Below are 26,822 nucleotides of genomic sequence, written 5' to 3'. Positions count from 1 at the left end.
ATATATAAGTCCATCTTCACGCTGCTGATAAAGACATGAAAGACGTATCTGAGACTGGGAAGAAAAAGAGATTTAATTGGATTTATAGTTCCACATGGCTGGGGAGGCCTCAGAATCATGGCGGGAGGCAAAAGACACTTTTTACATGGAGGTGGCAAGAGAAAAATGAGCAAGAAGCAAAAGTGGAAACCCCTGATAAACCTGTCAGATCTTGTGAGACTTATTCATTATCATGAGACTAGCCCAGGAAAGACTGGCCCTCATGATTCAATTACCTCCCACTGGACACCTCCCACAACATGTAGGAATTCTGGGAGATACAACTCAGGCTGAGATTTGGGTGGGGACACAGCCAAACCATATCAATATATTTGAATTGTGTGTGTGTGTGTGTGTGTGTGTGTGTATATATATATATATATATATATATATATATATATATATATATATATATGCTAACCAGTATTGGATAGAATATACTATCCAATACTGGTTCTTTGTGCATTATTGGAATTTTATTTTAGCTTGTTGCCATGTTATACCCACATAGTGAGAATTAAATGTATTAATCTTAATTTGTTTGAAACATTTCATTACTTTGAATAATTGATGTATTTCTCATTACTTTACCTTTGGTGCTTTGGCCTATAAAAGATTCTATAAGTCTATATTATTGAAGGAGATTCAGAAACCATTTGTTAAAAGATGACTGGAGTGTTTAAACTTGTTCATAGCATCATAAAGTAGACCTTTAGACTTGTAAGCTTAGAGTGCATTATATTATACAGCTCTAAAGATTGAAGCCCAAAGACATTAAGTAAGTTACCCAGGGCCATGTGTCTGTGTAGTTTGTAGTGGATGGGGTCAGTTGAATCATGTTTCTGCAAAATGAGATCTTATATTTCTATACTGAGAAATTGAAATTTGAGCTATTATATAATATTAGATAATTGAGATATTTAATAAATGAAAATAATCTTTTTGCCTATAAATTTTCTAAATGCCTATAGGATTTTTTTCTGAAGCTATTCTTCATACTGAATTAGTCCCTTGTAAATATTAAGATTATCAGTGACAGTTATAAAAAGTTTTTAAGCTGGGCATGTTGGCTCACACCTGTAATCCCAGCACTTTGGGAGGCTGAGGTGGGTGGATCACCTGAGGTCAGGAGTTCGAGACCAGCCTGGCCAACATAGTGAAACCCCGTCTCTATGAAAAATACAAAAATTAGCTGGGCGTAGTGGTGCGCATCTGTAGTCCCAACTACTTGGGAGGCTGAGGCAGGAGAATTGCTTGAGAACCTGGGAGGCAGAGGTTGCAGTGAGCCAAGATCCCACCACTGCACTCCAGCTTGGGGGACAGAGTGAGACTCTGTCTCAAAAAAAAAAAAAAAAAAGGTTTCTGTATCCTCATTTTGATAATTACATCCTTGGAATTTGTTAACACCAAATATTGTATACATTAAAAATAAGCTGTCCTCAATAGGCTTGTTTTTTAAAAATTAGATATATAACACAAAAATTTTTGTCATACAGTCTTGATTTTCAAATCTTTTTTGTTTGTTTTTATACTGGGACCTCTATGGAGAAGCAGGTGTTCAGGGAGGCTGACCTGTTGGTCCTAGGTTCTAATGCAGTATTCCCTCCCTATTTCCTCTGATGCCTGGTTATTAATTGTGTCATCCCTCTTCTAGTTCCTCGATTTAGAATGGGATAGGGACTTGGGGGTATCATCTGGGACTATTAGAGGGGAGCATCTGTGTTTGGCTTTTAAACCAAATTTCCAAAAAAAAGTTTCCAAAACTTGAGCACAGGAGTTTGAGGCTGCAGTGAGCCGTTATCAGGTTTACAATTTAGATTTATAATTTGGTGGGTCCATTTAGAAATGTGTTGATGTTTGTTATTTTCCAGTGATTTAATTCACAATACTTTCCCTTCTGTTTAGTTCTCACAATACCTTCATGAAAATGCATCCTATGTCCGCCCTCTTGAGGAAGGAATGCTTCATTTATTTGAAAGTATCACTGAGGATACTGTGACTGTCTTGGTAATTTTCTTCCTTGTTTTACTTCTGGAAACTGGGAGCTCCTCTTTGTCCAGTAGCACTTTTAACCTTGAAATTATTTTTCTTTTCCAGGAGACAACTGTGAAATTGAAAACTTTTTCAGAACACTTAACCTCCTACATATGTTTTCTTAGGAAGATTCTTCCCTATCAGTTAAAAAGGTAGTTACCCCCGGAGGTCAGGGAACTTGGGGAATTGTGGGTGTAACCTGACCTGGGCTGGCGTTAATAAAATATTAACCTATGCCTCTTGTGATCTGCCTGACTTTTCTGCTTCACAGTTAATTTGGACTTCCATGAAAAAGGAAAAGCATGGTTGAGCTGCATTAACTTAAATTTAAGAAAGTTGAATTATAATCTGTCACTTATGGATTTTAAGTTGTTCTGTACTGTGGTTACCATTATTATGCCTTTGCAGTTAACACCTAGATGGGTGTTCATAATAGTTTCCTTCTACGTTAGGATCTATAAATTTTAGGTTTCTTTGAAATGGTGTATTTTCTTATTTTTGTTATTAGTGACTTGTTATAAACTAAAAACCTTATCTACTCTAGCCCTTACAGAATACGTCATTTAGTAACCTTTGATATTCTACTTTAAATATTTCTAGAAAGGCAGAAAAAATAATACATATTATTGGAAATTTGATAATATTGCTTGTAAGTTTTGATACTTTTGGTTTACAACTACCAAGACACCTGTTTTATTTAAATCTTTCCATTATAAGATTTAGCCCTTTTTAAAAAAAATCAAGGCTGGGCGCAGTGGCTCACGCCTGTAATCCCAGCACTTTGGGAGGCTGAGGTGGGTGGATCACCTGAGGTCAGGAGTTCGAGACCAGCCTGGCCAACTTGGTGAAACCCCATCTCTTCTAAAAATACAAAAATTAGCCGGGCGTTTTGGTGCATCCCTGTAGTCCCAACTACTTGGGAGGCTGAGGCAGGAGAATCGCTTGAACCCGAGAGGCAGAGGTTGCAGTGAGCCAAGATCGTGCCATTGCACTCCAGCCTAGGCAACAGAGCGAGACCGCATCTCAAAAAAAAAAAAAAAAAAATTCAAAGAACAATACAACTGGAACATGAGAGAAATAATATTTTACAGTAAAATAAAATTTAGAAAATAAGTTGGTTGGCCAGGTGCGGTGGCTCATGCCTGTAGTCCCAGCACTTTGGGAGGCCAAAGAGGGTGGATCACCTGAGGTCAGGAGTTTCAGATCAGCCTTGCCAACATGGCAAAACCCTGTTTCTACTAAAAAAAAAAAAAAAAATTAGCTAGGTGTGGTGGCGCACGCCTGTAGTCCCAGCTAGTTGGGAGGCTGAGGCAGGAGAAACACTTGAACCTGGGAGGCAGAATGTGAGCCAAGCTCACATCACTGCACTCCAGCCTGGGCAACACAGTGAGACTCCGTCTCAAAAAAAAAAAAATGTTAATTACTTACAGATACTGAAAATAGGCCAGGCATGGTGGCATAGGGAGACCTGTCTCTACTGAAAATAAAAAGAAAACTAGCTGGAGGTGGCACCCTGTGCCTGTAGTTCTAGCTACTTAGGAGGCTGAGATGGAAGAATCACTTGAGCCCAGGAGTTTGAGGCTGCAGTGAGCTGTTACTCCAGCCTGGGTGATAGAGTCCCTGTCTCTTAAAAAAGAAAAAAAGAAAAGAAAATATATAAGTAATTATATCATACATCCTTGTAAAACTAAAGTAGTAAGTTTAGTGTTTAAGAAATGTACAATTTTATTATTTAAAAAATTAATATAAAGAGACATCTTCTTTCGTAATTCTAACCTTACAAGGTATTTCAGTAACAAAATTCTGTGATTTGTGCATATGATAGGATATTAGGAAATATTGGGAATCAGATAATTATGGCTTAAACTAATCATTATGAACTAATAGTTTTATTTTAGATCGTTATATGTTATAGTTCAGTATTACTAAAGATTTTTTGAAAATTGACTCTAGAAGTTTAACATTAAAGTTGAATGTAACTTTGATTTGGCTTATGTTTAAGAAGAATCTGTTTAAGAACCATTGCACAAGTATTTACTATTTAAAAGAGTTATGAATTTTATCTTGCTTCATTTTTTCCGTGATTATATTTTTTAAAACACTGGATGAATTCTTTCTTAAGCTAAGATTTCTACTTTTGGAATGTTGTGTCCCATATGCTTTCAGCCCTGCTTCATGAGTTATTAATATTTTTTGGCAGTTTTGGGGGCATTGGTTTAAATACCACTTTAATTGACAAGATGACCTGTTGTTTAGTAGTAAATGGGCTTAGAATGGAATGAAGCTGTCTGCTATAAATAAAGTAGAAGAGAAGTTGCAATGGAGAGAGAATGGAAATGATTATGATTCCTATGCTACCTTTTCTGGCTTTATCTAATAACCTTTTTTTTTTTGCTTGATTACCTCCACATTTTAAAATGAATAGTTAAGACACTACATTTTTAAAAAAGCTTGTAACTAAGTTTTCCCAAGTAACTATTTAAAATTAAAAATGGTAAAATGCATTTTATGAATGTTAAGCATTTACTTTTAAATTTGAGCCTCTAGATTGTAAATCTGTTTGGCTTTTGAAAAACTGTATGTATTGGAAAAGGTTTTCTAGATTCTCTCGCTAGTGTCAGTGTTAATAATACCAGTTCCTGTTTAATTCATTTTCTTTAGGAATTTAGTCTGTGAAAATTTTTTCCTGTAAATATTTTAAGGATTTTTAACATTTAGAATATTTAGAAATATGGCCGGGCACGGTGGTTCATGCCTGTAATCCCAGCACTTTGGGAAGCTGAGGTGGGTGGATCACCCGAGGTCAGGAATTGGAGACCAGCGTGACCAACACAGTGAAACCTTGTCTCTACTGAAAGTACAAAAATTAGCCGGGCGTGGTGGTGGGTGCCTGTAATCCCAGCAACTCAGGAGGCTGAGGCACGAGAACGGCTTGAACCTGGGAGGCGGAGGTTACAGTGAGCTGAGATTGCGCCACTGTACTCAAACCTGGTGATAGTGCGAGACTCTGTCTCAAAAAAAGAAAGAAAAAAATTAAAAATATTCTAATGTTTTGTGTTGCTCTCAGGATGGAAAGATAATGGACATATGCCTTTATCTGTTATTCCGTTTAATCATCTTTTATTCCATTGGTATTCGCAGCAAGCAGTGTATGTATCATGATGTAAAAAAAATGGAGCCATACAAATGAGATCAAATTCCTTTTTCTGCAATATCTCTCTTTGGATATAGTTATTTGAGAACTTGGTTGGCTGCTAATAGCTAATTGAAAATTGTTTGGGATGCTCATTTCTTAAAAATCTGCCTATTCCTAGTTTAGAAGAAGAATGTGAATCCTCTCTTTGCACATCTGCGTTAAGAGCCAGGAATCTAGAGCTGTCCCAGGACATGAAAAAGATGACAGCTGTGTTTGAGAAGCTGCAGACTTACATAGCTCTTCTTGCCTTGCCAAGTAAGTATGTTTGTTGCTCAGGGGTCAACTTCAAGGACTTCTTGTATTTCAAGAGTACAAGAAGCTGGAAAAGGGAGATGGTTTAGCTAAGTAGAGTGAGAGGAGCATAGGATCTGGCGTCAAGAAAACTTGAATTCAAGTTCTCTAGCCCCTTATACATTTATGACCTTGGGCAAAGCTCTTGACCTCTCTGGACTTCTGGTTTTCTGTTTATATAATGGAGTTAAATGTTGTGATTATCGAGTTAAGTTAAGAATGTACGGTTGGGCTGGGTGACTCACACCTGTCATCCCAGCACGTTGGGAGGCTGAGGTGGGAGGATTGCTTGAGGTCAGGAATTCAAGACCACCCTGGGCAACACAGGGAGACCCCGTCTCTACTAAAAATTTAAAAATTATCCAGATGTGGTAGTACTTCCTTGTAGTCCCAGCTACTCTGGAGGCTGAGGTGGAAGATCACTTGAGCCAAGGAGGTTAAGGCTGCAGTGAGCTATGATCACACCACTGCACTCCAGCCTGGGTGACAAAGCAACACTGCTTCTGAAATAAATAAATAATAAAAATAAATTATGTAATATATCAGGCACTGAGCATGCATTAAATATTAATTCCCTTCCCTCCCTTCCTCTTTTTTGTATGGAAAGGAACAAATCATAAGAATTTGTAGCAGCTTTCCAATGAGTAGCATAGGGGAGCTTTAGTAGTAAAAATGCTATTTGTTCCCCTTTGGCCTAACTTCAAAAAAAGTATTTTCAGGGCCGGGCGTGGTGGCTCACACCTGTAATCCCAGCACTTTGGGAGGCTGAGGTGGGTAGATCACCTGAGGTTGGAAGTTCGAGACCAGCTTGACCAACATGGAGAAACCTCGTCTCTACTAAAAATACAGAATTAGCTGGGCGTGGTGGTGCGTGCCTGTAATCCCAGCTACTCGGGAGGCTGAGGCAGGAGAATCGCATGAGCCTGGGAGGCAGAGGATGCAGTGAGCTGAGATCGTGCCATTGCGCTCCAGCCTGGGCAGCAATAGCGAAACTCCATCTCAAAAAAAAAAAAACAGTATTTTCGGGTAACTGAATGGACCTCAGTTTAAATGACATTTTTAAGAATGCCGTAATTTTTCTGGTACTGTGGTTTTTTTAAACAGCATTATTGTGGTATAATTTATACACCATACAATGTATTAATTAAAGTTTACAGTTCAGTGGTTTTTAGTATATTCACAGGGATGTGCGTTGTCACTACAGTAAATCTTGGAACATTTTTATCACCCAAAGAAGAAACCCTGTGTATTTTAGTTGTTGCCCTCCTATTCCCCTGTTCCACCCCTCCCTAGCCCGTAAGCCCTAGTAATTTACATTCTGTCTATATATTTGCCAATTCTACCCATTTCATTTAAATGGAATAATATAGTATGTGGTCTTTTCTGACTTCTTTCACTTAGCATCATGCTTTTTAAGATTCATAAAAGTTGTAGCATGTATCAGTACTCAATTCCTTTTTATTGCAGAATAATATTACATTTTATGGATGTATCACATTTTACTTACCCATTTGTCATGTAGTGGACATTTGGGTTGTTTCTACCTTTTGGCTATTACAAATAATGATGCTGTTGACATTCATGTACAAGTTTCTTTGTGGACATCTCTTTTCATTTCTTTGGGGTGTATAACTAGGAATGGAATTCCTGGGTCATGTGGCAACTCTGCTTAACTGTTTGAGGAACTGCTGGAGTGTTTTCCAAAGTGTTGTACCATTTTACATTCCTACCAGCAGTGTATGAGGGTTCTAATTTCTCCACATCCTCTTCAGTGCTTGTTATTACTTGGTTTTTTGATTTTAGCCATTCTAGTGGGTATTAACTGGTATCTCATTGTGGTTTTGACTTGCATTTCCCCGATTGCGAGTGATGCTGTCTATCTTCTAATGTACTTTTTGGCCATTTGTATATCTTCTTTGGAGAAATATTTATTGAGATCTTTAATCCATTTTTCAGTTAGGTTGTCTGTTTATTATTGAGTTGTAACAGTTCTTTATGTATTATACATACAAGTCCCTTATTGGATATATGATTTGCAATATTTTATTCCATTTTATAGGTTGTCTTTTAACTTTCTTGGTAGTGTCCTTTGAGGAACAAAAATGTTCAATTTTGATGAAGTCCAATTCCCCATTTTTTTTTATTGTTGTTGTTGCTGATGCTTTTGATGTCTTATCTAAGAATCTGCTGTCATATCTGAGGTTATGAAGACTTATCCTATGTTTTCTTCTAAGAGTTTTATAGTTTTAACTCTTACACTTAGGTTTATGTTTAATTTTGAGTTAATTTTTTTTTTTTTTTTAGACAGAGACTCACTCTATCACCCAGGCTGGAGTGCAGTGTCACACTCTCGGCTTGCTGCAAACTGCCTCCCGGATTTAAGTGATTCTCCTGCTTCAGCCTCCCGAGTAGCTGGGACTACGGATGTGCGCCACTGTACTCAGCTAATTTTTGCATTTTTTAGTAGAGATGGGGGTCTCACCTTGTTGGCCAGGCTTGTCTCGAGCTCCTAGCCTCAGGTGATCTGCCCGCCTCGGCCTCCCAAAATGCTGGGATTATAGGCATGAGCCACCACGCCCAACCTCATTTTAATTTTTTTATATGGTGCCTGTGCCTGTGCAGTTGTCCCTGCACCATTTACTGAAAAGCCTATTTTTTCCTTATTGAATAGTCTGAGTACCCTTGTGGAGAATCAGTTGACTGTAGATATATGGATTTATTTCTGGATTCTCAGGTCTATTTCATTGATCTGTCCTACACCAGTACCATCATATCTTGATGATTGTTGCTTTATACCAAATTTTGAGATCAGGAAGCGTGAGCCCTCCTACTTTTTTTTTTTTTTTTTTAACATTGTTTTGGTTATTTGAGGTCCCTTGCAATCCCATATGAATTTTAGAATCAGCTTGTGTTGATGTCTACAAAGAAGTCAGTTGGGATTCTGATAGGGATTGCATTGAACTTGTAGATCATTGTGGAGAGGGTTGTGAGTTGAATTGTGTCCCCCAAAATAATATCTGAAGTTCTAACTGTCAGTACCCGTATGTGTGATCTCCTGTGGAAATAGAATCTCTGCAGATGTCATCAAATTAAGATGAGGTCATACTGGATTAAAGAGAGTCCTAAATCCAATGAATGTGATCCTTATAAGGAGAGAGAGATTTCGAGACAGAGACACAAAGAATTTGGAGACAGAGACACAAGGGGGAAGGCCATTTGAAGACAGATGCAGGGATTGGAGTTATGCTGCCACAGGCAAGTAACACCTAGGGCCAACAGAAGCTGGAAGAGGCAAGAAAGAATTCTCCCTTAGGGCCTTTGGGGAGAGTGTGACCCTGCCAACACCTTGATTTTGGACTTCTGGCCTCTAGAACTGTGAGAAAATAAATTTCTGTTGTTTTAAGCCACCTTGTCTGTGGTACTTCATTACAGCAGCACTAGGAAATTAATACAGGGAGTATTGCCATCTAAGCTTAGTCATCTGATTCATGAACGTAGTATGTTTTTCCATTTATGTAGCTCTTTACTTTCTTTAAACACATCTTCTAGTTTTTAGCATGTAAGTTTTGTGCCATGATGTTGCTTCTCAAGGATTCAGCCTTGGGCATGCACACAGTCACCCTGGGATGACGATGGTGGCAGGGCTCTCCTTCACTGTCTCTTTCCCTGATCACACCCAGGTTTAAGCTCCGCTGATTGCTGATTGATTGCTCTCATTTTCAAATGCCGTGGGGCATCAGTTGTCTATTCAGAGAATCAATTCAGTTTGGGCTCTTTTACAGGTATAGTTATAGACCTAGTGTACACCTAGCAGGTAGAGTTTTTTGAGATCAGTGTTTGGGCTTCATTCTGACCCCAGGAGGGCTCTTCTTAGCTCTTTCTGTTTCCTGTTCTCTCTGGTAAACCAGGCAGCCCACAGTTTAACTTATATCGCTAATCTACCAATTTCTTCTTCATTGCTTTCACCACAGCCATAATTTTTTAGAGTACACCCTTAGGCTTGAACTTCTCCACACTGTATTACAAATTAAGTCAGTTCCTTAAGAAGAGATTCAGAGCTCTTGTTTTAAGGCTTGCTTATCTCCTGGGCTAAATCTCTGTGGGCTAGGGACAGTGGTCATACTTTTCTCTAAGTGACACCCCCTTGTTAGAAACTGAGCACTTAGTGGAGGCGGTAGGCAGCAGTCCCCGGTCCCCTTGGTCTGCCTCTTTCAGGGCGGAACTCCTGTTGATGAGCTGAGGCAAGGGTGATCAGGGCCCCACTTTTCTTGGCAGCACCATGCCCAAGGTAGAGCCTCCGTCTTAGGAGTAGCGGCTGGGTGAAAGAAGGGGAACGTTCCCCGCCTCTGTCCACACTTGCTCAGAATTCAGCTTCAGTAACAGGTAGCTGGGAGCAAGAGAAGAAATCCAGACCTCTTTAGGAGTTGGGAGAGTGGAAGTCCTGTGTTCTTGGCTATACCTATTGGGAATGGAGTTTCTGTCTCCCTGAGCTGTGGGAGGGAGGTAGTGATTCTTGGTTTAAATACCATAGACTCTCACTGTTATTACTGAGTTGTTACAGATTTTCTTGAGTAAATCATGTGCTGTGTTGCCCTTAGAACCATTTCCAGAGACTTTAAGTGATTGTCCTTTTTGCAAATTTTACCAGTTTTGCAGAGGGCAAGCAGGTCCACAGAGCTCCTCATGCTGACGTGGCAGAAGCAGAACTCTGTGATATTTGGGTAAGGGTGTTTTAGCGATGTTCAGCAAATAATGTGTAGGGAATGAAAAATGTGTTATATAACAAGGTTAAAATTCACAAAGACTTTCGTTTTACAAAGAATCATGACAGACTTAATCCTGCTTAACAACTGAATTTTGTTTCTCAACCATTAAAAAATATTTGTGGACATAGGAGATGCAAATCATTTAGATGTGCTTATGTGTATCACCATTATGTCTGAATGTATCTGCCAAGATTTTAAGAGCCATTATTTCTAGCACATTACAAGCAATCTTCATTCTCTATCTTCCCAAAAGTAGAGGGATACAGTGGGCAGTCCATTTTTCAGGAAAATGCTTAGATTTGTGATTTTGATTTCCTAGGTACAGAGCCAGATGGACTCCTTCGGACAAACTACAGTTCTGTGTTAACAAATGTTGGTGCTGCTCTGCATGGATTTCATGACGTTATGAAAGGTAGGCCTTGAAAAAGAACGTAAGCTTAAAACCTTTGCCCCACTTTCTTCGATCTGCCTGAATAAGATTTAAACAAACACTGCCAAGGGTAATAGACCCCAGATAAAGGCTTAGTAGCATTTGGCTTATGTTGAGTGCACAACTCACTGCCTTCTGCTTTTCCCATCTGCTTTATTTCTGGAGGTAAACAAAGGGCTGAAGAGAAATTCTTGTGTGCAGTACTTTAGCCAGAAATACATTACACTGACTTTAGGTAGGTGTGTGAATTGTACAAAACCAGACATGCTATTCAGAGGCCTTTTGCAAAATATGTTGCGCTTCTTAGAGCCCAAGCACAAAGGAATTGAGGAAACCAAGGCTTCAAGTCCCCAGAAGGAATACAGTAACTTTCCACCATCCTGTGCATTTTAATGTTTTAAATACCTTTTAAAGCCCTGTCTTGTTTGGCATAGCCTTAAGAAATGAAAGTCTGGTTTTGCATTTTGGTCAGTTTTCAATTGCTTCTGTGCTCCTAAAAATGTAGTCTGCTGAAAGGCTGAGGGGAACCTTTTAAAGCATTTCATATGCTTCCTAGCGTGTGATTCTGAGTCCTGACTAATCTACAACTTTGCAATTGCTTCTAGGTTTTTTTCCCTTTCTTTTCCTTTTAGAGACTGTTGGGGTAGGGAAAGCAGGGAAAGGAGGAGAGGGGCAGGAACAATCTATTAAGGACTATTGGAAATAGTCCAGGTGCCTGGATGATTCATTGTTTTTAGTTAACAATCAGTGACCAATTACTAATTGCGCAGAGAATAATTTTTAAAAACCTAAAGCTGCATTTCATAACATGGATAAGAGGGATATATTGGGGGACCTAATCTAAGGCACTGGGATTCATTCTTAGTCTCAGCAGTATTACCAAGCACCAGTTTACCATTCAGTCTAGAGTATGGGCCTTTCTGTGGCTTGTATTCAATTATAAGGAACTTTATAATTTTTTTGAGATTGAGTTTTGCTTTATTGCCCAGGCTGGAGTGCAGTGGTGCGATCTTCTCTCACTGCAGCCTTTGCCTCCTGGGTTCAAGTGATTCTTCTGCCTCAGCCTCCCGAGTAGCTGGGATTACAGGTGCACACCACCATGCCTGGCTAATTTTTGTATTTTTAGTAGAGATGGGGTTTCACCATGTTGGCCAGGCTGGTCTTGAACTCCTGACATCAGGTGACCCACCTGCCTTGGCCTCCCAAAGTGCTGGGACTACAGGCGTGAGGCACTGGGCCTGGCACCAATTATAAGGAACTTTGAAAGTCACTGTACTACAGAATTAGCCTTGGTTTCAGAAATCGCAACTTGGATAGGCAGTATGGGTGGAAGTTAACAATATTCAACTCCAGTCCTGCAGAATTTAGTTTGGTCTATAGAAAAATCCAAGAGATGGTGCTTTTTTCCTGTGTGGCTTTTGGTTTGAGGAGCTAAGACTTAGTTGTAGTCCTCTCTTCCAGAACTTTACTTAACGTAGAACCAGGTTGAAACCACAAGTACCTCTGTGGCTACAAGTTTTTTAGTTTTGTTTTAAAATTTTTCCTCTGCTGGCTGGGTGCAATAGCTGACGCTTATAATCCCAGCATTTTGGGAGGCCAAGTGGGAAGATCACTTGAGCCCAAGAATTTGAGACTAGCCCGGGCAACATAGGGAGACCCTGTCTCTACAAAATGAAACAATAAAATAAAAAAAATAATAAATTTTCCTATGCTAATACAGGTTGAGCATTCTTAATATGGTAATCTGAAATCCAAAATGCTTCAAAATCTTACGCTTTTCAAGTGCCATCATGACACCATAAGTGGAAAATTCCACACTTACCCTCACGTGACATGATAAAGTTGCAGTCAAAACTTAGTTTCATGCACAAAATTATTAAAAGTATCGTACAAAATTACCTTCAGGGTATAAATATGAGGTATGTATGAAACATAAATGAATTTCGTGTTTAGACTTGGATCCTGTCCCCAAGATACCTTCTTATGTATATGCAAATATTCCAAAATCTGAAGAAATCTGAAGTCCAAAACACTGCTGGTCCTAAGCTTTTTGGATAAAGGATTCTTAATCTATTGGTGGATAGGTTGGTCTCAGTGTAAACAGAGGGATTTTAAAAAATATGTATCCTACATAGAATTAAAACAGGAGTGACTCAATTATTTAACAAGTGGCATTTTGTTTTGTAAAAGAGGAGTATATGTAAAGTTACCTCCAAATGTTAAAGGAGCTGAGAAACCAAAGAAAGAGGCAGACAAATCCACTTTGTTGGTATAGGGTGATTTATTGGGGTAGCTTACAGACAGAAGAATGGTCTTGGGGCAGTCATAAGACAGGAAGGTCTTTGTACTGCAACCTCCCAGGCCCAGGGCTTGTATCTTGAGGGAAGAGTACATGTGCTGTGGAAGGAATGTGTAAGTGGGTATAGCATCACAGCCTATGATTTTTTATAACAGTATCACGGGTTATTTTGAAGGAAACTTATTGTGAATACATGTTTTTATATAAAGAGTAATATATCAACTAGACATTTTGGAGGAATTCCCAGATTCGGGGTCAGCCAGAAGTTACATGGCAGATTAGCATTTAAAATAAAGACACTGTTATTTTTTTTTATGATGTCGACTTTATTCTAAAGTGACTATAGTCTGTAGTTGTAATTATGAAAATATATAGACCAATGTTTCCCAAAGTTTAGTATGTATACACATCATCAGATGACGTTTTTTTCCCCCAACTTTTATCTTAAGTTCAGGGGTAAATGTGCAGGATGTGCAGGTTTGTTACATAGTTAAATGTGTGCCATAGTGATTAGCTGCACAGATCATCCCATCAACTAGATAGTAAGCCCAGCATCCATTTGCCATTCTTCCTGATGCTATCCCTCCTCCCATCCCCCACCCTCCATCAGGTTCCAGTGTGTCTTGTTTCCTGGCATGTGTCCATGTGTTCTCATCATTCAGCTTCCATTGACAAGTGAGAACATGCAGTATTTGATTTTCTGTTTCTGCGTTAGTTTGCTGAAGATAATGGCTTCTGGTTCCATCCATGTACCTGCAAAGAACATGATCTTGTTCTTTTTTATGGCTGCATAGTGTTCCATGGTGTATATGTGCTACATTTTCTATAAAATAAAGATACTTTTTTTTTCTCTTTTTTTTTTTGAGACAGGTCTCGCTCTGTCACCCAATGTCAAAATCCTAAAATTCATAGGAAACCATAAAAGGGGCCTGAATAGCCAAAGCAAACAGCCCAAAGCATAAAGCTAGAGGCATCACATTAACTGACTTGTACTGCTTTATAAACTCATTTAGCAAAGTAGTGCACATAGTATTTTACCCTTCTCTACCCTCTTCCTTGTAATGCACAATGAGAAACAGAACAGAGTACACATTGTTCCAACCCAGAGTGCTGGGATTACAAGCGTGAGGTACCGTGCCTGGCCAAGAGTGTCTTTATTTTAAATGCTAATCCACCATGTAACTTCTGACTAACCCTGAGTCTGGGAATGCCTCCAAAATGTCAATTTAATGTATTACTCTTTCTTATTTTTTATTTTTTAAATTTCTTTTTTATAGGGGTGGGGTCCTTCTATGTTTCCCAGGCTGGTCTCAAACTCCTGGACTCAAGTGATCCTTCTGCTTCGGTCTCCCAAAGTGCCGGGATTACAGGCATGAACTACTGTGCCCAGCCTAATGTATTACTCTTTATATAGGAATACCTATTCACTGTAAGATTCTTTCAAAACAAACTTTGACGCTATAACAAAAATCATAGGCTGTGACTCCTGTAGCCACCCACACATTCCTTCCAGAGCACGCATACTTTTTCCCCAAGATACAAACCCTGCATTTGGGGGTTTGCCATGCAGAGATCTGTTTTGCAGTCACCCAAGACCATGCTTGTGTCTGTAAGTTCCTCCTAATAAATCATCCTATACCAATAAACTGGATTTGCCTGCTTCCTCCTTTGATTTCTTGGCTCCTTCAGCATTTGGTGGTCGCGTTGCAAATACAGTCCTTTCAAGGAACATATTCTAAGTGAGAATTGTTTGATCTTTAGTCTCGGAGGTCTAAAGTTGGTAGACTCATAGGAAACATAAAAGGAAAAATAAATCTATGGTCTAAGTCACATGATTCTTTTGTACATTTTGGAGTTAAAATTTAATGTCAAGAAACACTCTAAATAATTAAAATGTTTGGACTAAATAAAGAATAGACTTTTTTTTTTTTTTTTTTTTTGGACTGATTCTTGCTCTGTTGCCCAGGCTAGACTGCAGTGGCATGATCTTGGCTCACTGCAACCTCCCACTCCTGGGTTTAAGCAATTCTCATGCCTCTAGCACCCAAGTAGCTGGGATTACAGGCACATGCCACTACACCCAGCAATTTTTGTATTTTTAGTAGACACGGGGTTTCGCCATGTTGGCCAGGCTGGTCTTGAACTCCTGGCCTCCAGTGATCTGCCCACGTCGGCCTCCCAAAGTGCTGGATTACAGGCGTGAGCCACTGCATCCTACCAAGAGTAAACATTTTGATTGCGAGAATGACTATAATCAAGCCACAATAGCATTGTTCTTAGTATTGTACTTTTTTTCATAAGTACCTCAATTACCATCAAGCAAGATTGCTTACCAACCAAATTGTATTATTATAACATTGTATACTTCCAGTAAAATATTGAGTAAAACTGTCTGTGATGTGTAGAAAGAAAATGTCTATTAGGGATGAGCAAGTTCAGTATACAAAAAGCATTCAGTACTTATAGACTGTTGGTGGGAATGTAAATTAGTTCAACCCTTATGGAAAGCAGTATGGAGATTTCTCTCATTTTTAGAGTTCTAAAAATAGAATTACCATTCGACCCAGCAATCCCACTACTGGGTATTAACAATCCCACTACTATGTTCACCATTTGGGTGATGGGCTCAGTAGAAGCCCAAACCCCAGTATTACACAATATGCCCACATAACAAACCTGCACATAAACTCCCTGCCTCTAAAATAAAATGTAAAAAAATAACAAAAAGCATTCAGCATCCTAATTGAATTTTTATACACTTGGACATCTTATGACTATATTGAGGATAATAATTTCTTTTCAAAAATATATTGAAGTAATAGTAATGTGCCAATTGGTTGGTTCCTTTTCTTTGACAACTGTACCATAGTAATGTAATATGTTAACAGTAGGAAAAATTGGCTAAAGGGTGTAATGAAACTCCATAACTTTTCTATAAGTCTAAAACTATCCTAAATTAAAGGTGCATTTATACAAGTTTATATAAATATAGGAATATATTAATAATTTTTAAATTCCCTAGTTTTAAAATGTTAGTGAAAATAATCTCATTCATGGACCATAGTAATTTTGAGTTAAAATATCATGATCACTTCAGGTTAAATCTCAAATACTATTTCTTTCCAAATAGTCTTATTTCCTCCATTAATTATCTATAGTCTAAAATAATCAACAAAATTTCTTGATTCTAAATTAATGATATTCTGTGTACAGAATTGCTATAAAAATTTTCATGTTTTGTGATTGACATATATAAATATATATAATTATATATAAACTAACATACAATCGCATATACTATATATAATTGTATTATATATAGTTTTATATAATATATTAATATATACAATTATATATAATATAATTAATACATATGTGTATATATGTATACCTCTTCTATGCTTTCCTAACCACAGGCCTTTATTGTACTATTCTTGGACTAGAGACGGTTGCACAGGAAGTCAGGCACTGGAGTATCCAATCTGTATTTGGCCGTGCAGATATTTCTCATTGCTAGTTAGGGTGTGCCTAGAAAACTAGCTACAGTCCAGTAAGGACTGTGAGACATTGTGGTTGTGTTGGCTACTCCTTTCCAGCCTCATGGGTTGTTTATATAAATACAAGATAATTTATCCTTAATGCCTGTTACACTAGCAAAACAGTGGTTTTTAACTGGTAAATACTGGTCAGGATCATTTACCCAATGTTAGAATTAATACTCTGATGAGAAAATCTTGGTGGCTGTAGTAAAGATAGCCAAGATGGTGTTCAGAGATCCTTACTTCTCTCTGTTCTTTCCATGTAGATTTGTGACCTAATTGATATTCAGTGCAATCCTGACACTTGAGACCATTCTTTTTTTTTTTTTTTGAGACGGAGTCTTGCTCTGTCTCCCAGGCGGGAGTGCAATGGCGCGATCTCGGCTCACTGCAAGCTCCGCCTCCCGGGTTCATGCCATTCTCCTGCCTCAGCCTCCCGAGTAGCTGGGACTACAGGCGCCTGCCAACACGTCCGGCTAATTTTTTGTATTTTTAGTAGAGATGGGGTTTCACTGTGTTAGCCAGGATGGTCTCGATCTCCTGACCTCGTGATCCGCCCGCCTCAGCCTCCCAAAGTGCTGGGATTACAGGCTTGAGCCACCGCGCCCGGCCAAGACCATTCTTTGTCAAATTTACTTTATAAATTTAGAAGAGTAGATATGAGAAGTGAATGGGCTGGTTATCTGTATGTGACTTATATATAGATAATAATGAATTTTCATGTAATTGCTTTTATAGATATTTCCAAGCATTATAGTCAAAAAGCTACAATAGAGCATGAACTTCCAACAGCAACACAGAAGCTGATAACAACTAATGACTGTATCCTGTCATCAGTAGTGGCATTAACAAATGGAGCAGGAAAGGTAATTCTCTTCTGGCGTATATTGATGTTAAAATTCTTAAACATGTGCTTTTTTTCTGAAGGACATAGGAAAATGGATCTGTAAAAGGATTTTGTAATATAAGGGTTTACCATAAAATAAAGTTGTCTCCCTTTCCTCTGCTTCCTACCCAGTATTTACTCTGACTTATTATTTTAAGAGAGGGATCTCTCACTATGTTGCCAGGTTTGACTCAAACTCCTGGACTCAGGGGAGTCTCCTGGGTGGCAGGGACTATAGGCACATGCACTGCATGCTGCTTTCCTACCTAATGTTTAAAGCAATGTGACAGTGACTGTTTAGCATTTGCCTTGAGTGTGTAGATCACTCTCTGTTTATGTTTTAATGCAATGTTGGATGATTAGAAGATTCTAGGTAGTCTCAATATAGATCCTTGTGTATATGAAGGGTCTGCCATATAGAACACTGGGAACACACAAAAAAAGAAAACAAACCCACCACAATATATGTTCCATTAATATTTTGGTTTTTTTCCTCTTAGTGTTTTTGTATGTTTCTTTTTTGGTAATACTTGTGATAATACTACCTCTGTGGTTTTGTATCTTAATAAGTACTTTAAAGTGACTTCAACATGTGTCTTTTCGTTCAACCTTTAATAGTAGGTCATGATCGTCTGGATCATTAAATACTTAATTTTCACTATAAACTGACTAAAGTGCAGTTTCTTTAAGAATCCTTTGATAAGCCAGGTGCTGTGGCTCACACCTGTAATCCCAGCACTTCGAGAGGCTGAGGCGAAAGTATTGCTTGAGCCCAGGAGTTCAAGACCGCCTGGGCAACATGTCAAGACCTCATCCCTACAAAATTAAAAAATTAGCCAGGCATGGTGATGTGCGTCTGTGGTCCCAGCTACTTGGGAGGCCGAGGTAGGAGGACTGCTTGAGCCCAGGAGGTTGAGGCTGCAGTGAGCCATGTTTGAGCCACCGCACTCTATCCTGGGTGACAGAGCAAGACCCTATCTCAAAAAAAAAAAAAAAAAAAAAAGAATGTTTTGATCATGGATATTTCTGTTTCAGCAGAAGTTATATTTGCAGAGTGTGCGTTCATGTGGCTGTCATCAACAACTTTAATGATTAAGATTTCTCTGAGAACATCCTACATATATAAAACCAAAAGGACTGTATTCAGAACTATCTTAGCTCATTTATTGCAGCAGACTCAGCATGACTTCCAAAGGAAATGCTTATCTCTGTGTCTGTCTTTATATACTATTCTGATTCTGACAGGTTGACCATAATAGGAACAAATATTCTTCAAGTGATTTACAGTAGTCAGAAATGATCATAGATCATGTTAGACATTTCAGTGTCATATTTTCCAAAGTTGGACTGGCCTTGTGACCACTTGCTATAGCTTGGGGTCATGATTAAAACGTGTTATCTTTAGGTTCTGTCAGCTTACAGATCTATGTGGAAAGGATTCCTGAGCCAGAGGACCATCCCCACTGCCTCCTCTTTCACCTCCTTCATCCATGGCATGCCCGATGTCTTTGGAGGATAATCCTAACTTTGATTCAGTTAAGAAAAATTCTGAAAAGAGAGAATGTTGGTATTTTATGAGTCTCTGTATTTGCCAACTTTTTTTTTTTTTTTTTTTTTTTTGAGTTGGAGTCTTGCTCTTGCCCAGGTTGGAGTGCAGTGGCATGATCTCAGCTCACTGCAAGCTCCACCTCCCAGGTTCACACCATTCTCCTGCCTCAGCCTCCCGTGTAGCTGGGACTAAAGGCGCCCGCCACCACGCCCGGCTAATTGTGTTTTTGTATTTTTAGTAGAGACAGGGTTTCACCGTGTTAGTCAGGATGGTCTCGATCTCCTGAGAACTCTGAAATAATTAAATACTTGCATACGTCATAGTTTATTTTAGCTTTACTTTGCCTGAAACCGTAAAATGTCATCTCAAGGAAAGGTATCTGATCTTCACGCTGGAATTTTAATAAATGGTTTTCAACTAAAATATTTGAACTAATGTTAGTTGGTGTCAGCTTAATATTAAATACTTAGCTGATATGATTTGATTAACCTAATTTTACAGTTTGTAATTTCCGTTAAGAACCCGGTAGGAAAGTGTAGTATATTCATATTAAAGAAAGTTTGGAAAATGTAGAAATATTAGAAAAAAGAAAATAAACCTCACAATGTACTACCATGATCCAAATGCAAACACTGTGTGAATCCATGTCATTCACAAGGACTATATAGCTCATGATTTTTGGAATCCTTACTTTATTGAATACTACCTAACATAGAATTTCATTTGATATAGTAAAATATCAGTGAAAAATATAACCTTTCAGACCATTAGTGATTAATTTTTGACCAATTTTTGCCAAAGTAGAATACTCTGTTTTACAGATTTACTTTTTAAAATTTATCAAAATACAATATTCTTTAACGTATACAAGACTGTAACTTTTCTGGCTAAAGCATTTAGCCAGACATTTTTATTTATATCAGCATTTCGTATGGCACTGAAGAGGATGAGGTGGGAATATTTATTGCTTGAGCCCAGGAGTTCAAGACCAGCCTGGGCAACGTGGCAAGACCTCATCTCTACAAAATTAAAAAATCAGCCAGGCATGATGGTGTGCGTCTGTGGTCTCAAGTACTTGGGAGGCTTAGGTAACAGGATTACTTGAGTCCAGGAGGTTGAGGCTGCAGTGAGGCCTCCTACCTCAGTTTCCCAAGTAGCTGGGACCACAGACGCACACCACCATGCCTGGCTAATTTTTCAATTTTGAAGAGATGAGGTCTTGCCATATTGCCCAGGCTGGTCTTGAACTCTGGGCTCAAGCAGTACCCCCGCCTCAGTCTCTCGAAGTGTTGGGATTACAGGTGTGAGCCACTGCACCTGGCTTATCAAAGGATTCTTAAAGAAACTGCACTTTGGGCTGGGCGCGGTGGCTCACCTGAGGTCAGGAGTTTGAGACCAGCCGGGCCAACATGGTGAAACCCTGTCTCTACTAAACATACAAAAATTAGGCTGAGTGTGGTGGCTCGCACCTGTAATCCCAGCACTTTTGGAGGCTGAGGTGGGAGGATTACGAGGTCAGGAGTTTGAGACCAGCCTGGCCAACATGGTGAAACCCTGTCTCTACTCAAAGTACAAAAATTAGCCGGGCGTGGTGGTGCGTACCTGTAATCCCAGCTAGTGGGATAGCTGAGCCAGGAGAATGGCTTGAACCCAGGAGGTGGAGGTTGCAGTGAGCCAAGATCGTGCCACTGCCCTCCAGCCTGGGTGACAGAGCAAGACTCTGTCTCAAACTAACAAAAGTACAAAAATTACCTGGATGTGGTGGCGGGCACCTGTAATCCCAGGTACTCAGGTGGCTGAGGCAGGAGAATTGGTCAAACCCAGGAGGCAGAGGTGGCAGTGAGCCGAGATCGTGCCACTGCACTGCAGCCTGGGCAACAGAGCGAGACGCCGACTCAAAAAAAAAAAAAAAAAAAAAAAAGAAAAGAAAAAAAGAAACTGCACTTCGGTCAGTTTGCAGTGAAATTAAGTATTTAATGATCCAGATGATCATGACCTACTATTAAAGGTTCAATGAAAAGACACATGTTGAAGTCACTTTAAAGTACTTGTTAAGATGCAAAACCACAGAAGTAGCATTATCACAAATATTACCAAACGCTATAGATTCAAAATCATGGCTCTGAAAGTGATAGATCTTTGTGGCTGCTTACATAGAATTAACAAATGTTAAATCTGTAAATGACAGTCTACTGAATTTTCAGTCTTTTTTTTCCATATTTGTAATTTATAAATTGAGATTTATAGAATTAAATTTAAATGGAGGTTACATATTCAAGATACTATGTTATATCTTCTGTTAGAATATGAAATATTCAAAGTTAAAATATGGAATCTAGAAATCCAAACATGGATATTTTGATAACAGTGGCAGAAATCAATGAGGTAAAGAGCTCATGAAAGTCACCTACAGAATAAATGAGTATCAGTCTTGCTTTTCAGGAAGAATAGAAATTGTCTAGAAAAGGACTTGTCAGAAATTTTCTGACTATTTATACTGTGTCCTCTTTTTATTATAAACCATTGCCTAGGTATTCTCAAATAAATAAATGTGGACTTTGGGGCAGGTGTTGAAATTTCATTTCCATTTCCATTCTCAACATCTTTAAACTTTGCTGCAAAAACTATTAGATACATATTTTAGATATATTGTTGGAAAACATAATCTATTTCCTTGTTACACTTTGTTTAGATTGCATCCTTCTTCAGCAACAATTTGGACTACTTCATTGCTTCACTGAGCTATGGACCTAAGGCAGCGAGTGGATTCATTAGTCCTCTTTCAGCTGAATGCATGCTACAGTATAAGAAAAAAGCTGCTGCCTATCTGAAGTCTTTGCAAAAGGTTTGTTAACTGCTGTTAATATTTAAATCAGAGGAAACATCAGGAGTCATTCTAGAGAATGGCAAGAGTTTTTCTGCAGTTTATATTGTTGACTTTTTATACAATATTGGGGTGCAGGTTGTTGGTGGGTGTTGGGGGAGGGCTGTGGGGAAGAGGAGGTGACAGGACCCAGACTTTACCTGATAAGCAGCATTGCCTATATTCGTAGGCCACGTTGGACGCATGTCCCAAGTGCGTGATAGAGCGCCTGGGGTGAGGTAGCCAGGCAAACAGTAAATATTGAACTTCAGAAACTCTTAAACTTGTAGAAACAGAAAAGAAAGAAATATATGTGTGACTTTTTTCTGAATAAGAATATGCAGTTGTTGCAAAAAAAAAAAAAAAAAAAAAGAGAAGATACTGCAGTACATTAAGAAGAAAATGGTGGTCACATGTAATCCTACCACCCAAATGTAGCTATAGTTGACTTTTTTTAGAAAACAATATATTTATATCCAAAAAATGTTATTATATGTTTGAGTGCACATGCACACACATACTATAAAAAGCGGAATGTATTTAGGTGCATGTACTGTTTTAGAATAATTTTTTCTCTTAATGCATTGAGGATATATTTATATATATCTCAAAAATTGTATCTATAAAATACATGACTCAAGGGACATCATTAAAAAAGAATGAAAGAAATAGGAATTATAAAATATAAATCACTATTTTTTTATTTTTTAGCTGCTCCTTGGGGAGCAGGACTAACTTACAGACAGTGCACCCAGAGCTGCCAGCTGTCATCATTTATTTATAGTGTTTCCTTCTGTAAATGTATAATTTAATGAATTCATTGCTGGTAGATATTTAAGTTGTTGCCTGTTTTTCACTGTTACACTGGAGTGCTACAGTGGATATTCTTGCACCTGCAATTTGTGCATTTTACTTTTTTCTCTTCATTTCTTTAAACGTTTTAACTATGCAGTGTATAAACACGTTCTTATATTAAATTAGATCATTACAGGTAAATTATAATCCCTAATTCCAGTTCCTCTCTAGAGGTAACCGTAATTATCAGTTTGATGTGTAACCTTTCAGGCTCTTTGAGCATTTATAAGCATGCAATCTATAAACAATACACAGAATTTTTCTTCCTTCCTTCCTTCCTTCCTTCCTTCCTTCCTTCCTTCCTTCCTTCCTTCCTTCACTTTTCTTTTGTTCTTTTCTCCTTTTTTCTTCCCAAATGCATGTTTCATTGTGCAATTTGCTTTTTTTTGTTTAAAATAATGATTTAGAGACTGTCTATATCGTTACATGTGGAACTCACTATATTCCTTTTAAATACAGCATAGAATTCTATAATATGGATGTTGCATAGTTTCTTTAGGTTTCCCTTAATTGGTAGGCATTTAGGTTAATTCCACTTTTCTACTGTTACAATAATACTGCAGTGGATAGCCTTGTAAATGTTTCCTTGGGCACATGGGTGGAATATGAGAAGTAGAATGTTGTAGGCCATGTGGCTTGTACATTTTAAGTTTTAATAGTAGTTGCCAGTTGTCCTTCAAAATGGGCACTCTGAAGGATACTTCCCACAGTATAAAAGCTACCTATCTCCCTATGTGAATTGCTGGTTCAAAGTCTGTGAGTGTTTCAAATTTTGGCATGTTTTTCCAGACTATACTTCAGGAAGGTTACCTATTTATAGTTTGCCAGTAGTAGAAATACGAATTTAACCCATGCATATAGTATTTGTCAATCTCAGGAGAGGTTTCTTTCTGTTGTTTTGGTTCATATATATATATTTGCTTGTTAATGAGGTGGAACATCCTTTCATAGTTATCACTTGTGTTTATTGTATAAATTCTCTCTTCAGGTCATTTACCTTTTTTTTTTTTTTGAGACGGAGTCTTGCACTGTCACCCAGGCTGGAGTGCAGTGGCATGATCTCGGCTCTGCCTCCCGGGTTCACACCATTCTCCTGCCTCAGCCTCCTGAGTAGCTGGGACTACAGGCGCCCGCCACCACGCCCGGCTAATTTTTTGTACTTTTAGTAGAGATGAGGTTTCACCGTCTTAGCCAGGATGGTGTCGATCTCCTGACCTCCTGATCTACCTGCCTCGGCCTACCAAAGTGCTGGGATTACAGACGTGAGCCACTGTGCCCGGCCTTACCTATTTTTAAATAAATGTTTCTAATTAGGGTTGAAAGAGCTCTCTCTATATTAAGAATGTTAATTTTGTGTTTATGTGGGAAATATTTTTCCCTAGTTTTCTGTAGTAGTTTTTCAAAATAGAAGGTTTTATTTTTGTATCATCAAATAGGTCTTTTTCTTCATGGTGATCATTCTTAGCCAGGGTTACTTTCCAAGGTAGAAACATTCACCTATATTTTCTTCCAGCATTTTTACAGTCTAAATTTTTACATTTGGACAGGCAGCCTCTAGTAGCTGGAAAAAAATACATAAATAAATAAATTTTTAGATTTGGATCTTTAATTCATCCAGAATTCTGATGTAAGATGTCAAAGAAGGATCTAAATAATTATTTTTTTTCAATAATTAGCTGGTTGTCCTTGTACCATTTATTTAGTCCATCTTTTCTCCATTCAGTTAGAAATGCAATATTTGCCACATAATAAATTTTTATGTATGCTTTTGTTTGTTTCTGGATTTTTTATTCTGTTCTTCATCTGTCTATTTTGGTGCAAGTCCATATGGTTTTAGTTAGTGTAGCTTATACTGATGCCCCTTGACTTATGATGGGATTACGTCCTGATAAGCCCATTGTATGTTGAAAATATTGCACCCGGGTGCAGTGGCTCATGCCTGTAATCCCAACACTTTGGGACGCCAAGGTGGGAGGATCACTTGAACCCAGGAGTTCGAGATCAGCCTAGGCAACATAGGGAGACCTCGTCTCTACAAAACAAACAAACAAACAAACAAACAAACAGCCTGGCATGGTGGTGCATGCCTGTAGTCCCAGGTGCATGCTTGGGAAGCTGGGCTGAGGCAGGAGGAGCCCTTGAGTCTGGGAGGTCAAGGCTGCAGTGAGTCGTGATCACACTACTGCACTCCAGCCCAGGGCGACAAAGTGAGACCTTGTCTCAAGAAAAAAAAAAAATCATGTCAAAAATGCGTTTAATGTGCCTAGCCTACCAACCGTCATAGCTTAGCCTAGCCTGCCTTAAATGTGCTCAAAACACTTACATTAGCCTATACTTGAGCAAGTCGCCTAACATAAAGGCTATTTTATTGTATTTATTTATTTATTTATTTATTTTTGAATCAGAGTCTTGCTCTGTCACCCAGGCTGGAGTGCAGTGGCGTGATCTCGGCTCACCACAACTTCCGCCTCCTGGGTTCAAGCGATTCTCCTGCCTCAGCCTCCCACAGGATCCTGCCACCTCGCCTGGCTAATTGTTTTTGTATTTTTAGTAGGAACGGGGCTTCACCATGTTGGTCAGGCTGGTCTCGAACTCCTGACCTTAGGTAGTCCACCCGTCTTGGCCTCCCAAAGTGCTGGGATTACAGGCATGAGCCACCGTGCCCGGCCTTATTTATTTATTTTTGAGATGGAGTCTCACTCACTCTGTCGCCCAGGCTGGAGTGCAGTGATGCAATCTCTGCTCACTGCAATCTCTGCCTCCGGGGTTCAAAGGATCCTCCTGCCTAAGCCTCCTGAGTAGCTTGGATTACAGGTGTGTGCCACCACACTTGGCTAATTTTTGTATTTTTAGTAGCACCGTTTTGGCCCGGCTGGTCTTGAACTCCTGACCTCAAGCGATCCATCACCTCGGTGTCCCAAAGTGCTAAGATTACAGGTGTGAGCCACCACTCCCGGCCAATTTTATAATAGTGTTGAATATCTCATATAACTTACTGAATACTGTACTGAAAGTGAAAAACAGAATGGCTGTATGTATAAGTACTCAAAAGCATGATTTCTACTGAATGCATTATTTACACCATTGTAAAGTCATCAGTCGAACTAAGGTAAGTCAGTGACCATTTATAATTGTTTTAAGTTCTTTATTATTTTTCTTTTTTTTTTCTTTTTGAGACAGAGTCTCTCTCTGTTGCCCAGGCTAGAGTGCAATGGCACAATCTCTGCTCACTGCAACCTCCGCCTCCCAGGTTCAAGTGATTCTCGTGCCTCAGCTTCCCTAGTAGCTGGGACTACAGGCGCGTTCCACCACACCCGGCTAATTTTTGTATTTTTAGTAGAGACGGGATTTCACCATATTGTCCAGGCTGGTCTTGAATTCCTGACCTCGTGATCCGCTCGCCTCGACCTCCCAAAGTGCTAGGATTACAGGCGTGAGCCACCGCACCCGACCTATTATTTTTCTTTTAAAAAATTTTCTTTTGGGGGGAGGGGGGAGGGACAGCATTAGGAGATATACCTAATGCTAAATGACGAGTTAATGGGTGCAGCAAACCAACATGGCACATGGATACATATGTAACAAACTTGCACATTGTGCACATGTACCCTAAAACCTAAAGTATAATAATAAAAAAATAAAATAAAAAAATAAAATAAAATAAAAAATTATCTTTCTTTTCACGTGTATTAAAGAAAATAGTCTACTTTGACATACATCTGAATTTATTGTCACACTTCGTTTAGCATTCTTTGTGTATGCTGGATGCAGGGGAGGGGTGATACAATATTTTTTCTTTAATTCTTATGATGCTTTTATCATAGCCCCTCTTGGAGTCTGTGCCTTATGAAGAAGCACTGGCAAACCGCCGCATCCTTCTCAGCTCTACTGAAAGTCGAGAAGGCCTTGCACAGCAAGTATGGCACTGGGAAAATTACGGAAATTGTTAAAGAACAGAAATGTTAAATCCTCCAAAGAAAGTTTTTAAGATACGTAGAATGATTCAAAAGTCTGCCTAAATAAACATGTGAAGTGAATAGTTAATACATACTAAAAAGCAAATAGACATAATTTG

At 38.8% G+C, this 26,822-nt stretch overlaps 1 protein-coding gene across 10 annotated transcripts in view; it reads left to right on the top strand.

Moving 5' to 3' along the window:
• Positions 1–26,822, top strand: part of PPP1R21 (protein phosphatase 1 regulatory subunit 21) — a 76,622-nt gene that overhangs the window by 29,887 nt on the left and 19,913 nt on the right. For 7 of the 10 annotated variants that reach the window (XM_063616874.1, XM_063616873.1, XM_055240939.2 and 4 more), the window contains exons 10-16: positions 1,945–2,046; positions 2,137–2,225; positions 5,388–5,524; positions 10,646–10,738; positions 17,333–17,460; positions 21,722–21,874; positions 26,572–26,664. In XM_063616874.1, coding sequence (XP_063472944.1) covers positions 1,945–2,046; positions 2,137–2,225; positions 5,388–5,524; positions 10,646–10,738; positions 17,333–17,460; positions 21,722–21,874; positions 26,572–26,664 — 795 coding nt within the window. The remainder of the gene's footprint in view (positions 1–1,944; positions 2,047–2,136; positions 2,226–5,387; positions 5,525–10,645; positions 10,739–17,332; positions 17,461–21,721; positions 21,875–26,571; positions 26,665–26,822) is intronic. The other 3 variants (XM_055240941.2, XM_063616875.1, XM_055240942.2) reach the window with 1 other exon arrangement.

The sequence above is a fragment of the Symphalangus syndactylus genome, chromosome 14, assembly GCF_028878055.3.
Source record: "Symphalangus syndactylus isolate Jambi chromosome 14, NHGRI_mSymSyn1-v2.1_pri, whole genome shotgun sequence".
In the NCBI taxonomy this organism is placed as follows: domain Eukaryota; kingdom Metazoa; phylum Chordata; class Mammalia; order Primates; family Hylobatidae; genus Symphalangus; species Symphalangus syndactylus.
The sequence above is the reverse complement of the archived record's forward strand: the minus strand, read 5'-3'. Positions and strand labels throughout refer to the sequence as shown.